Source organism: Sceloporus occidentalis, unplaced genomic scaffold (genome assembly GCF_023333645.1).
Source record: "Sceloporus occidentalis isolate IW3139 unplaced genomic scaffold, rSceOcc1.0.p SCAF_70, whole genome shotgun sequence".
NCBI classification, from domain to species: domain Eukaryota; kingdom Metazoa; phylum Chordata; class Lepidosauria; order Squamata; family Phrynosomatidae; genus Sceloporus; species Sceloporus occidentalis.
In genome coordinates, this window is record NW_028317050.1 from 1419256 (window position 1) to 1432884 (window position 13629).

General features: G+C 37.5%; 1 protein-coding gene across 1 annotated transcript; it reads right to left on the reverse strand.

The window, feature by feature from the left end:
• Window positions 1-6650: 6650 nt before the first annotated feature.
• LOC149286320 (axin-related protein-like) lies at window positions 6651-12332 on the reverse strand. The gene is made up of 11 exons (XM_089494265.1): window positions 12228-12332; window positions 11332-11954; window positions 10350-10472; window positions 9668-9758; window positions 9239-9379; window positions 8689-8975; window positions 8387-8581; window positions 7930-8109; window positions 7444-7533; window positions 7008-7172; window positions 6651-6777 (listed from the first exon to the last, which is right to left on the reverse strand). The coding sequence occupies exons 1-11, from the start codon at window positions 12330-12332 to the stop codon at window positions 6651-6653; spliced, it is 2127 nt and encodes a 708-aa protein (XP_089350391.1).
• Between the last annotated feature and the right edge of the window lie 1297 nt (window positions 12333-13629).

Sequence of the window (13629 nt, forward strand, 5' to 3'; positions counted from 1 at the left end):
CACATACAGTGTATGATTTTTATCAAAGAAGAAGATACAGGGATATAAAAGTTAATAAGGACATCATTAATTGTTGCTTGCTTTCTGAGGAATCACATTATCATTTTGGAGCCAGGGAGGATTTTAGGCACAATTAGGAGGTTAGCAGGTTTGAACTCAATTAATTAGCATATTTTTTTAACCTAAATTGCTATTACTATAGGAGGTTATAGTACAAAAAAAAAAAAATTTTTGTACTTGCAATGTGTTGCACTTTTGGTTTCAAACCACCAGAAGGCACAACTATGGAGTAACGCAGTAATTATGCTATACTAATGCAGCAACTTGTTGCTTTTTAAAGTAAAACATGAAAGCCCTTGCCATCGGGTGTACATAAGACCAATTCATTTAATGATTCATTAAGACTGCATGAGGCAGAGTCTGAAAATCATTTTTTACAATGTCTTTGAAAAAAAAAAAAGTTAATGATCAGAACACAACAGCCCTCTAGTGGTTGATATTTAGAGCTACATGTAATCAACAAATTGTCAGTTTATAGTGGAATGTTTGGACCCTGATCCTAAAAGTGATCTATCTTGGCCCATTGCAGATTGTCATGTAAAACTGAAAACAGATCTCTGTGTATAAGATGATTGATACGGATGGAGTTGTTATGCTCTCCTGTCACAAGCCCCGAAAATGTCTCTATTTTCCAGCAAATCGCCTACATAGCTTTCTTTTCATCAAAGTCTAAATTGGAAGTGAGACGCTTTAAAGTGGATATGGATGTGTGACATGTATAATTTTAAAAGATTAGAGGCAGCACCAACAAGCTGTTTACACTAAATGACAAATAGCAAGTATATAAAATGCTGATGCTTGACACCAGCAGGTATGTATAGTCATCATTCGGAAAGTGTAGTTCGAAAAAAAAAAATATTACACTTATTTAAAAAATCCCCAAACAAATTGTACCAGTCCCAGCAGAAAAACCTATTGTGGCTAACAACAAACAAAAACAATTTTATTCCCTTCCAAAACAGGACAAAAACTGTGCATGAGGGTATGAAGCTGGATACCATGTCATGCAGACATAAAAACATACTTTGGCATGGCAGTTTTGGACTGCATGAGCTCCATTAGTCTACGGGTCCCATATGCCATATAATTTGGAGAAAATTACAGCGGATATAAAGCTTCGAGAGCCTTGTAATATTTGCCTGTAACTTTCAAGGACATATGAAAATCTCAGTCACATAAAGTGTTTACAAACTCAAGCCAAATGTTCTGTCCAAGCACTATTGAAGAAGTACATAGAAATAGGCAATGTTGAGGACCACAGACACAGTGGTCGGCCAAGGAAACATACTGCAGCAAACGAAAGACAAATCATGCTTACCTCCTTTTGCAATCAGAATAAGTCCAGTAACGTTCTCCTGGCATCCATCAAACCCAGACTCATCCATCAGACTGCAATACAAAGAAGCATGATTTGGCCCTCCACAGAACACGTTTCTACTGCTCCGGAGTCCAGTGGTGACATGCTTGTATCACTCAATCCGATGCTTGGCATTGTACTTCGTGGTCTGAGAATTGCATGTAGATGCTTAGCCATGGAAACCCATCCCATGAAGCTTTTGTGCTGATATTAATCTCAGCAGAAGTTTGAAACTTCTCAGCTATGGAATCAGCAGAGCATTAACAACTTAGCTCTGTGACTTTATGTGGTCTTTTGCCGAGTTGTTGTTGCTGCTCCTAAATGCTTCCTTCCACTTTCCAGCAATACCACTTACAGTTCATCGCGGAATATCTAGCAGGGATGAGATTTCACAAACTGACTTATTGTAAAGGTGGCATCCTATCACAGCACCACGCTTGAATTTGCTGAGCTTTTCAGAATGACCCATTTTTTCCCAAATGTTTGTAAATGCAGACTGCATGGCTAGGTTCTTGATTTAGTACACCTGTGGCAATGGGTCTGATTGAAACATCTGAATTCAATAATTAAGAGGTGTGTCCCAATACTTTTGTTTATAGTGTGTATTTTCAGTGGAAGAAGAACTAAGAGTTCTGGAACTGATGGCATGGCCCTCAGAGAGTCCTAATCTCAACATCATTGAGTTAGTCTGGGATTATCTGAAGAAGCAACTGAAGCTGCCTAAATCCACAAAAAATGTTCTCCAAGATGTTTGGAACAAACTACCTGCTAAGTTCCCCCAAAAAATGTGTGCAAGTGTACCTAGAATATTTGATGCTGTTTTGAAGGCAATGGGTGGTCATACCAAAATGATAAAACTAAAGTATTGACATGTTTATTTGTAAAAGCATTCTTATTTTACAGCATTTTCTCATACCTACCTTAAAATTTAGGTACAGTGCTGTACATTATGAATGCCCAACCCCAGTGAACTTCTGCAGCACAACCCTTCTAGTTGGAGGAAATTGATCGTGTTGGCCCTTCATAATGAATAGTGAAGTAAAGTAGAAACCTCAATAGTCCAGCCATTCTCTATGCTCCAGAAGTTCAGCTAAGCATCTGAAGCAGATTGAAATTTGGGTCAGACTTTGGACTTGCAAGGAAACTAGCCGCCGCTCTGTTAAGCAGCTATATCAAACTACATGACAAGGTTTGTTTGTAGCCCTTTGAAGCCTCCATAATCCCAATCGCTTACAGCCATGCTTAGTTACATGCAGGGGAGGATGAAGGTCACATGAGGCCTAACAACAATGTTACAAGAGTGTGCCCCCCTTGAATTATATATATATATATATATATATATATCTCTGTATTATGAATATCCACACATAAGCAAGCACCAGGAGAAAAATAAATATTTATATGGAAGGTGTTTCTGTCCTTTTATATATAGAGGGATACACACAGATAGGCACCACGTGAGTTTTATACAGAAATACACACTGACTACCTCCAAAGTATCCATTTTCCTGCAGCTTCAAGTCGATGGTTGGATTCTCACACAATAACTTTGTCCGTTATTATTCCTTACAAGCAGATACCAGTTACCGTATTGGATGTCTGTGTTGTTATTAACATCTTTTATTTATATAGTGCCATTAATTTACGCAGCGCTTAATGCAATACATATATTCAAGGGGTCTGACAAAACGGGAATTGACAGACTAAGACAAACCGATACATTAGGTGGAGAGAGCCCTTACAATCTTGCAGTCAATATCCCTGTCAGACTCTCCTATCGCCACTCTCCAGGACAGTAGCTGGTCCAGCTGTCTGGCGTTACTTTGGTAAGTAAAAATCTTCTATTTCTCTTCTTTCTGTGGAAAAAAGACCCAGATACCCACACTAACAAACATTATGTAACTTTACAACACCATAGCACCATACATTCTGCCCTCTATCCTTTGGGGCAAATAGGGTCAAATAAAGTCGAGGACCTCAGTGATTGAGGGCCTTCTGTCCGATTTTTCTCCCAACCAGACCCTTTCTTTTTTTCAGCCTAACAGGCACTCAACACAACTCACACAAAAACACAACCCAAGCTCCTACATACTCGCACAACTCATAACAATTAGAGGCACTTAAAAGACAAGCTGGATGCTGCCAATGGAGGACAAGTTTTACAACCCTGGTTTAATCTACTGAACCACCCTGCACACAATGTAAGTGCTTGAGTTGAGTATCTGGGGTAAGGGTATACCAAGTCACTATAATTGATTTAATTGCTGTATAGTTCTCGAGGATTTCATATGGGATTTCTAATCCCCATCTAGATCTCAGTCTGCTACACGTTCAGCCTTCTTTGACTCATTTTTATGAACCACACTGCTCCAGATGGATCACCTTTTAAAACGGTTACATAAGTGTCTTCAAACAAGTTGGCGCTGTAGCACCCAAGTTGTTATACCTTGTTTATGGATCATAAAAGTTGGGAATGCAAAAAATACACTCCCCTTAAGTTCCCTAGGTAGGTATACACATAAGGTGGGTTTCTAATACATACAAATGGCTAAATTGATCCTATAGAAATGTTGGTTAATTTAATTTACTGAACTGTAAAACTGCAGGAATCGAAGAGAGCGACAGATAATTTTACATAAAAAAATGTGGATGTGGCCCAGGTGCCAGTTTAATAGCGTTCACAACAAAAGAAACAAAAATAAATTCCCATAAGAGAAGAGTTAACAAAAAAATATAAAATTTTATTTCAATGTATTTTTACAAATTTGAATAGCAAAAATGCTTCAATGTTTTTACATATTAATTAACACTCTGAAATATATAAAACAATTATATTTATACATGTGTAAATATTTATATATAAAAATATGCATTACTGTATAAAACCTGTGGAATTATTGGCTACCATTATTATTCATTGCTATAGGAAAGACAGTACAAAAAGCAGGGGGAAATATCTAGATAATTCTAGATCTCTTTTCCTATAGCAATAAACACCATTTCATAATTAGCACCTTTAAAACAGGCGTTGCAGTTTTTGTATAGATTATCTTGGCAACCACAAAACCAAAATTATAACAAATACTTTATTAATATCAATCATTAAATAGCATTTTTATATTTATAGAAAATGTACACTTTGTATTCCAGAAAAAAAAAATAAAAAAATCATATAACACATTGCTGGCATGTAACTAAAAGTTTGATTATTTAATTTAAACATTTATTTTTTTTTTATTTTTTTTTAACTGGGTACGAGTTTGAAAAAAGAGTAATTAAGGCGAGTTGCAGATGTTGCAAAAATGCAAATTTTATACCAATCATGTTATAAAAAAAAAATATATATATATAAAAAATAATTGGATCCCTTATGCTGACCACGTGAATCTCCAAACACAACAATAACACTTTGGATAACCCTAGAACCTTAATATGGTTATGGGAATAAACTTGGCACCACAGATCTTGTACGATCTACAGACTAAGTGGTGCATTTCATAGTTTATAGTGCAGTAGAGCAATTTTGCTTTACCGACACAAACTATCCTGGAAAACCGAAACAAAAATGATTGGTTCAAAATTTGCTTGCTCTACAACTCACAAGCACACCGAGTCTTCCCAAAAAACTTTAGAAATGAATTACTCTAAACCAGGTGTTCCAGGTGTTGTGCAAAATACATGCTACAACCTGCAACGATACTTTTGAAAGCCAGATAATGTCTGTTAGCTTCCTCCACTACTTTCATCACAATCTCAGAAGTCCCAGTGTCTTGAGTAAGTCAATTCAAGAACTTTGCACACCACACGCAGCTTTTAAGCTAAAGTGCATAAAAACACTCAGTACCTACTAGCCAAGGATACAGGCTGGTGTGGTAACGACTTTTCTTCTTTACAAAATCCTCTAGATACACAAGATGACAAAACCAAACAATGCCCAGTCATTATTGCTTAAATAACAGACATTAAATGTTTTTACATTATATACAAAAGGCAAGTGAACCCTTTAGAACAAAGGAAAAACATACACTCTTAAAACAGAGTTCAGGAAGGGTGGCAGTATGGCTTCAATTAGATATATATCGACCAATCGGGAAGACACTTTTGCGATACCTCTGGGAAATGGTTTTAAGAGTCCAATTTTCAAAAAAAAAACAAAAAAACATTGTTATTTTTGTAATTTAACAAAAAAACAAAACCCACCAGTTCTTAAAACAGAACTAAAAAAAAAAATAGAAAAATTATTGTGATCCTCTGATGTACCAAGTAAAATATTTGGTAGGTAACTATGTTCCAGAATATATTAGAATATATATCAGAAGTACCAGGTTAGAAATGATATTAAGTAAAAAATAATTACAATGTCCTGATAACATCACACAGCAATAGTTTGAGAATTATGGCTGTGAATTCTTGCCAACAGCAAGCTCTGAATAGCAGCACACGTTAATTTCTTGCATAGCTTGTAACCATGGGTTAAGCGAGTTCAACATGGGGACATCATGGAGCCAAAACTTATTTTAAAGTCCTCCATGTCTAAAATTCAAAAAATTAATAGCATGATGTAACATTTCTATTTATTAAATAGCATCCATGTTTCTGCTCAAGTCTTATGGATGTGTATGAAGGTCTTTTATATGCAAAAATCAAAGACCAACAAACAAAGAGATGAGGTTACTTCAAGAACATCCATGAGGTTGCAGGTGGGCATTAGAATGTCCATTGATTGTTTGCAGCTTATTATTTGTGGTATAAATAGTGGTGATTTTGTGTTCAACTTTGTTGAAGTTGTTTTTTTCTTGTCAAGTTTTTTTCCAGAATCAAAATATTTATCCACACAAAACAGGGTACATTTAATGTACCGGTATACGTAATGACCAGAATAACCTTTTTGCATCAGACAGGACTCCTGATCTTCTGTTATTGGATTCCGGAGTTGTACCAACTTGACTATTTTACATCCTTCACTCACGAACACCTTAGAGTTTTTATTCTTTCCACTTTACTGATCTTCCAACATGCCGTCCATAGATTGCCTCTTTCAAATTCCTTGATCGACGCCGTGAAAGAACACGCTTCCGCCTTTAGAAGATCTTCCACTGACATCTTTTTCTACCCATCTGTTTTAATTCAGAGAATAACTCTGAACCAATGGATATCGCTCTCTGTGTCCTATGCAAATAGCAGCGATAAACCACCATTTCGCTTGCAGAAAAACAAGAAATCCATTGTACTTTCAACATGCTCTTTCCACCTTGCAGATGATCTTTTCTTCATATAGAGGAAGTACAGCATCCTCCTCGGAAACTTCCTGGAACACAGCATTGCATTCAAATTCATGGCTCTCCTTTTTGAAGTAATATCTAGAAATGGAGAAGAAGAAATATTAATTGAAAAGAAATGAATGTGAATGAATGTCTGTCGGACCTATATTGGAATCTATGTGATTAGATGACCGATATGGTACTACAGCAGAGTTTGAAACGTAACTACTGAGGTTTCATTAAAAGTCGTTGCATTACGGTTCTCTGGCATTTGAAGTAAGTTTGTAAAATATTTTTATTTTATTTTTTTATTTTTTTTTTAAACTTACTTGTAACTTCCTTTCTTACTCAACAGCTCTTTGAACTCTTGCAGAGTCAAGCTAGGCTCTTTTGTTCGAATCATGTAAGGAATCCTTTCGCCGCAGAAATAATAGACGATCGCTAAACCTCCTTGTCCTTGACCATCACTGTTGAGTTTCTTGGCAGACTTATGCCTGTAAGCGGAAGAAGAAATGAGTGACGTTTACCTTAGCCATAGAACAAAATATATCAAATGAGCAAGAAATACTTCATTGGCATAGTATGTGTTGGAACCTTTAGCATTTTTATCCACAACTTTGATGGGACACTCTTAAAAAAAAAAAAGGGACTAACAGCAAACAAGCTTCTGTTTAATCTACTCAAGCTTGAATCAAGAAAAAGTTGACTATAAATATATAAAAAAATATGGATACAATTCAAAGATATCAAAGTCACGATACTTACTCTTCCGAAAGCTTAAGAGTGGAGAATCCAGATGATGGAACACTTTCTGTGGTTTTGCCTTTTTCTTTTAATGTTGAAGATGGGGCACACCTTAAAATAAAAATAATAATAAACGTTAGCATTTGGAGAAAATAAAAAGGTTTCTGAAGCGTGTGCAATTTGTTGTAAAGAGATGAAATCCAATAAAAGGAACACTTTAAATTTCGGTGCTTTTTACATTTATTTTAAAGCTGTATTCCATCCGCAGGGCTTTGGAATAGCAGGTACCCGGGAGAACTTGGTGACCAAAGTTACTTTACTTCCTATAAAACTGTAAACTAAAAGGAGGATGAAAATTTAAGTCGGTCCTTTTAACCAATATAGGCAAGATTAGACCCATGTACCTATTCATTTTTTCAACAATTCATATTCAATTTGACAAAGTGTATTAAGTTAATAAAACAAGGTTAACCCTTACTGAATGCAGAATGAACCAAAATAAAATACCTGGCTTTATGAACTTTTGGCAGTCGCTTTTCTTCCACAAGGCGTCTTCGTGCCTCTTCCAATTGATCTAGGGTGTTGGGGGCTGTTAGTGGGGGCATGGATGTATCCTGCAGGAACAGGTGTGCTGGCTGAGATGCTGTTCGGTGAGTGGACTTCTTCATCTCTGGACAGTGGTTTACCCTTAAAAAAAAACAAAAAACCCAACATTATAAACACATTCCAAGTAAAAAGACATGATATGTACCAACAACCCCATAACTGTAATGCACACATATTCAGTGGCTGGCTCACAAATTCTGTGTAAATAAAGGTAAATTAAATGTTGCTTACGTATATTATGCATAATCGGCACCAACTAGGTTATCTTTGTTTCTGACAACATACACATAAAAGTATATCTTGGCAAGCATTGTTTATATAGTAAGTTTCAAAGGCAAATAGTTTATATAAAACTCACGTTGTACTGCCATCACGGTGATGCTTCTTCATCAACTTCGCACTTTCAAGCACCCATTGCAAGACACTGTGGGTCCGCTCTACCTCCTGTTCTGGTGACAGAGGAGTGGTGAGTGGAACAGAAGAGGACCCTTCCTCTACTCGATAAGACTGCGCACAACCTTCTGTTTTCCTGTAACTCCTTGTGCCTTGTGAACTGGAAAAAAAAGCATTATATTTTTAAAGGATGAACAATTGAAGACTATAAATTACTGTTCTCAAACACTGTACAAGAATTAAACACAAAACGTGGGGTACGCATACCTGTTTGCGCTCTTGTGTTCTACAGATGCTGGGACAACCGATTCCATTCCCTGAGAAACTTTTGGGCGTATGTGAGAGGAAGTGGAACTCTGGCACTTGGCAAATGCCGATTGACCTTTGGCTTTTCTTTGTGTAAAAGGGGACTGTGCTCTTGGTGACAAGTTTGCTGGTGTCTTCAAAACCCTAGACACATGGTCATCAAGAATGGACTGAGGGTCATCCTCCGCTGAAGTAGCAAAAGGCTCATGGCCGGATGAAGGGATGTCATATTCAACCTTTTCCTCCTCCTTTAAAGTATAAAAAACACCCAAGAGAACAATAAATTAAAACATTATAATGTCATAAGGAGTGACGATGTTTAGTAGACTGATCAAAAACAACACGGCTGGAACACATATACCTGACAAATACAGAACTGTTTTATATATAGTATTAAAAAGCTAGAACTATTGTAAAAATGTTATTTTTGATAACTTTTTAACATTTTAATACTTGTAATGAACGTGGGAGTTTCCCTGTAACGTGATTTGCGTTGTTTCGTAATGCTTACCTCTTTCAATCTCTGTAACCTCTCTTCCAATCTTTCTTCAGCTTCTCTTTGTTTCTTTACCCTTTCCAAAGCGATTGTTAATTTGGCTGCAAATTCTGCTGGGTTGCTGGGCATCATTTCTGCCGGTGGCCGCAGCGTCCTCTGTAAGGGGCATACAGGAAGATATTTTTTAAGAAAAAATACAGAGTCTACAAGAATTGAAAGTTTTTTTGACATGCATGAACATTTTACTTGGGTTCTTCAGGATACAGGACAATTATTTTTGTCCTTAACTCAAAACACTATAAAAGTAATGGATACAAATATCAAGATTTGTAGGGTTCGCCCTCACCATCAATGAGGTAAGCCAACTCAAATTTTATAAAATGGGTCCTGTTCCATCAAATTTTAGCGACTTTACATGTAACTTTTTTTCCCTATGATGCTCACCGGAACAAAAGGCAGGTGCACTTGTCCATTTGCACTAACACTTCGATGTATTTCACGCTGCTTTTTGGAGCGGTATGGGGGAATCCCATCACTGTTGAGAGTAAACGCATGCAAAGAGGTAAGGTTTTTTTGTTTTTGGCATGTTTTTTATCCAAAACAATATATTGTAAGCATAACTAGTCAATTATCCTATACATGCAGAAATGGTTCAATACATCAATCAGAACATCATCCCTCCTACTCCAGTTCAGAGATGCCAAAGAACCAAGAACATCAACATCTCCTCTTTTTGAGCGACACGCACTTTCCAATTCCGTCAAAGTGAGCAACAAATTCCATTCATTGTCTCAAACAATAGGAAGAGAAGAAAAAAAAAAGCAAGGGGCTGTGTGTTTCTTGACCTGCAGCCTCTAGCAGTCAACTTGTTGAAAGAATGGAGTCCTGCAAGACCACCTGCCTAAGATGCCTCAACATGTGCAAGCACGTGGAATAATAATTTCTCCTCACTCAGTTGACATTTCTTTTTGGTCTTGAAATATTATATTTACTTCTAAGCCATAATTTACGGCTATGTGCCAATATAATTGTAGCCACATACCCATTTTTAATTTGGTATTTGGAAATGCACAATATATGGTTAGGCTTAAGGTATAATGAATCAGCATGAAATATATTTACTTACACACTACCATCTGTCATGGACATGCTGTCCTCAGTGAGGGCATCACTGGAGATTTCACTATCATTGATGCTGGCTGCAGGAGCAAAGTACTGGTAAGCTGCTTCAGCTTTCCTTGTGTGGAACCTGAAAGAACATACTAATTAAACCTCCAGTAATGCATACCATTACTTCCTTGGTTAAAGGTTAAGTAATACAAAAATGTCAATCATATGCATAAACCTTTAATAGTCTTTATGTCCCTTTAATTCCCACCAGCTAAAAAGCAGGAGTAGTCGGGGGGGGGGGGGGAGCTATAAGCCGATTTGATTTGCAGACAAGGTTGAGGAGCTGATGACATTATATCACGTGAACCCTATAAAGTTACCAAAAACACTTTGATTACAGAACTTTCTCATCATTTTATATCTTTTTTGTAGTTGGACCTTTCATCACAAAAAGTTAGAGTATGTTAAAGGTGTTCGGGGGGGGGTTCATGGAAATTTGACAATCCTGACGCAAACACAAAATATCTTCTCAAACATCTTTACTATCTAATCCAACATAAGCCATAAAAGAAAAAGAAGAACTGCTATAAACAGTCATTATAAGATAAGAAGGCTTTGAAACAGCAAGGCATCTTGGGAGGGAGGGGGAAGTGTGGAGAAAGAGAGAGAAGAAAGCTGTCCCGCTTTATGGATGTTGTTCTTTGATCTCTGGAGCAGGGAAAAATTTTGTTCACATCAAAGATATGTGAGCTCAGGGAAAGGAATAACAGCTAAGTTAACCTTTAACACAAGGAGGGGTAACAGTAACAAAGAAAATGCAGAAATAGTGGCTTAGATAAATAACATAGGTGTGAGCAAAGAAAAAAAACAGTTTTTAACCCACTGTTTACCAGAAGTCTGACAAATAGCCAAAAAAATAAATAAAAATAATAATAATAATAAACACAAAAGGCAAAACCAGATTGGAGAAGCTTTCAGCAAAATACTTTAGCTCTCACCTTTGGTGTCTTGGAGGGATACGTGTAAAGGCACGGTTAATTTTCCCCACGGCTCCTGTGTTAACAGGACCATGATGTACCCCAAATTCCTCATCCTCAGTCAGTGTGGGAAGTCCAAGCCTAGGACTATCTGGCGTGGGACTATCTTCAACATGAGAGTATTCCTTGCATATATCAGACTGTAGAAAAGAAGGGAATGCTTCTTGCTCCATTGCCTTCTGAATCTCCTGCTGGGCCTGGTCAAATAAAGTCCTATTCAACTGCTGATTCTTCACACAGTCCTTCACTTGGGCTCGTGTAGCTGGCTTTAACCGGCTTGAAACAGCCTGGCTGTTTTGTACATACCAACGGTATATAGCTTTGGCAGTCTTTAAGGTCTTGGGTTCTGCTAGATCCATGGCTCTGAAACCATTGCAAGCAAACCAAAAACTTAGAAGATCAACTAGCCCTTCTCCTTCCAAGTACATTCGAAAAAGTGTTGCTCCATCTTGGTCATCCAACAATCCATTGAGGGATCTGCCCCAGCGTGAGAAGCGTGTGTCATGGGAAACACAACCTTCTGCTTCTCTAAGAACATCTTCCTTGTATCTTGGTTGCTGAGGCTCCATGGTGTATTTTTCAGTCTGAATTAATGAAAGATAATATTAGCTGCACATCAATCATCACAAAACTCAAAACAGAAATATGGGTATTAAACAGAATATTGGGATAAACCTGAGAGTCTGATGCTAAAAGTAAGCTCTTGAACAAACTCTTGGGTTTCTCTCTACTATTTCACATCTGCTATAATGTAACAGACATGCAAAAACCCTTAGAAAACGGTTTTAACAACAGTATAATTTATAGATTTAACAGTAGTATACACTAATAAAACAAAGTTGGCCATGAATTCATACCTTGAAGTGTTTCGTCTCTTGGCCAGGCACCGGTGGGCGTAAAGAGGTCTCCCTGAAGATCTGCCCAGAATCTGGCATACAGGTCAGCACCCCAGCAGAACTCATGGCTGCCAGGAATCTTGAAGATTGAGCTGAATTATAAAGGACAAAAAAAAAACAAAAAAAAACGTAAATTCATATAATTCAATAAAAGATATATGGACCAAAAACAATTTGTTGGTACAAAAACACCTTAATTAAAAAGTAATCGGAAATCAATCAAGAGTCATGTTAGCCAATTCCACTGGCCTACTGCAAATTACAAAATGCAGTGGAAGACATAAATTACAGAAGATCAGAGTCAACGAGGAATGCAGGATCTCAAGTAATGGATGAGCTGCTAAGAACAGGAATCATGTGGAATATAGGATTAGTTTGAATAACTTTCCTCCAAATTGTACCTACTTTAACAAACAGCGGAACCGGACTCAATCACAAACGAGAGAGAAAGAGGGTCTTGTTTTAATCAGGGAAAGCGTGCTTTGTCGAAATCTAAGCGAGATGCATTAACCATTTGGGTTCTCGGCATGCATCATCATATTGCTGATGCTCTGGAACTTAAAAGGTTAAGCAGGCTTTAGAAGAATCCACTTAAGAATGCAGCACAACTTCTCCGGAACTGCTCGTTTCTATTACAAGTAAATGGCCATCTGGGAACTATTTTCCTCCTTTTCAACATGACTTATTCCATATACCCTGTTGCCCTGTAGAGCTTTTTCTCGAAAATTATTCACAACAGGTGGGCCCAAGTCTCTGTTGTTCACCCGCATACCAGCAAACGCTTCCACTATATCCAGATGTTTGGACGGTTTTATAGGTACAAGTTCACAGACGTTTGCGGATAAAGGAGGTTATTTCCCACGAAATGCCACAGTGGTGAGGCCCATACTGCGCCCATAACGTCAAGCAGGTCATCACACTTCTGATGTAGATTACACCATGGTTTAGGGAATCACTTAGTCCTTCCTGGTAGACAGGAGGAATGATATCATCTCTTTTTTTCTTCTATTAAAAGGACCAAAGTAAATTCATTTCAAAGCGTGAAACACAGGGGGGGGGGGGTAACACCTATGACCCCAACCAACAAAAAGTTGCATGGATAAAAGGTCCTCTCCTGTTAGCAATTATAGCCCATCACATCCATTGTGGAGTAAAGAAGATTTATCAAAAGACACTATTATGGAGCACAAATCTCAATATCAGACCAAAAATACACACAGCGCTACACAACCCCATTCTGGGCATCAAACACAACTAAGTTGATGACATAGTAAATCATCATACCTCTAACCATTCACTATGACCTCATCCAAATAACCAACACCTTCACACCAGGGTCCCAACACAAGTTGCTTATGAGTTC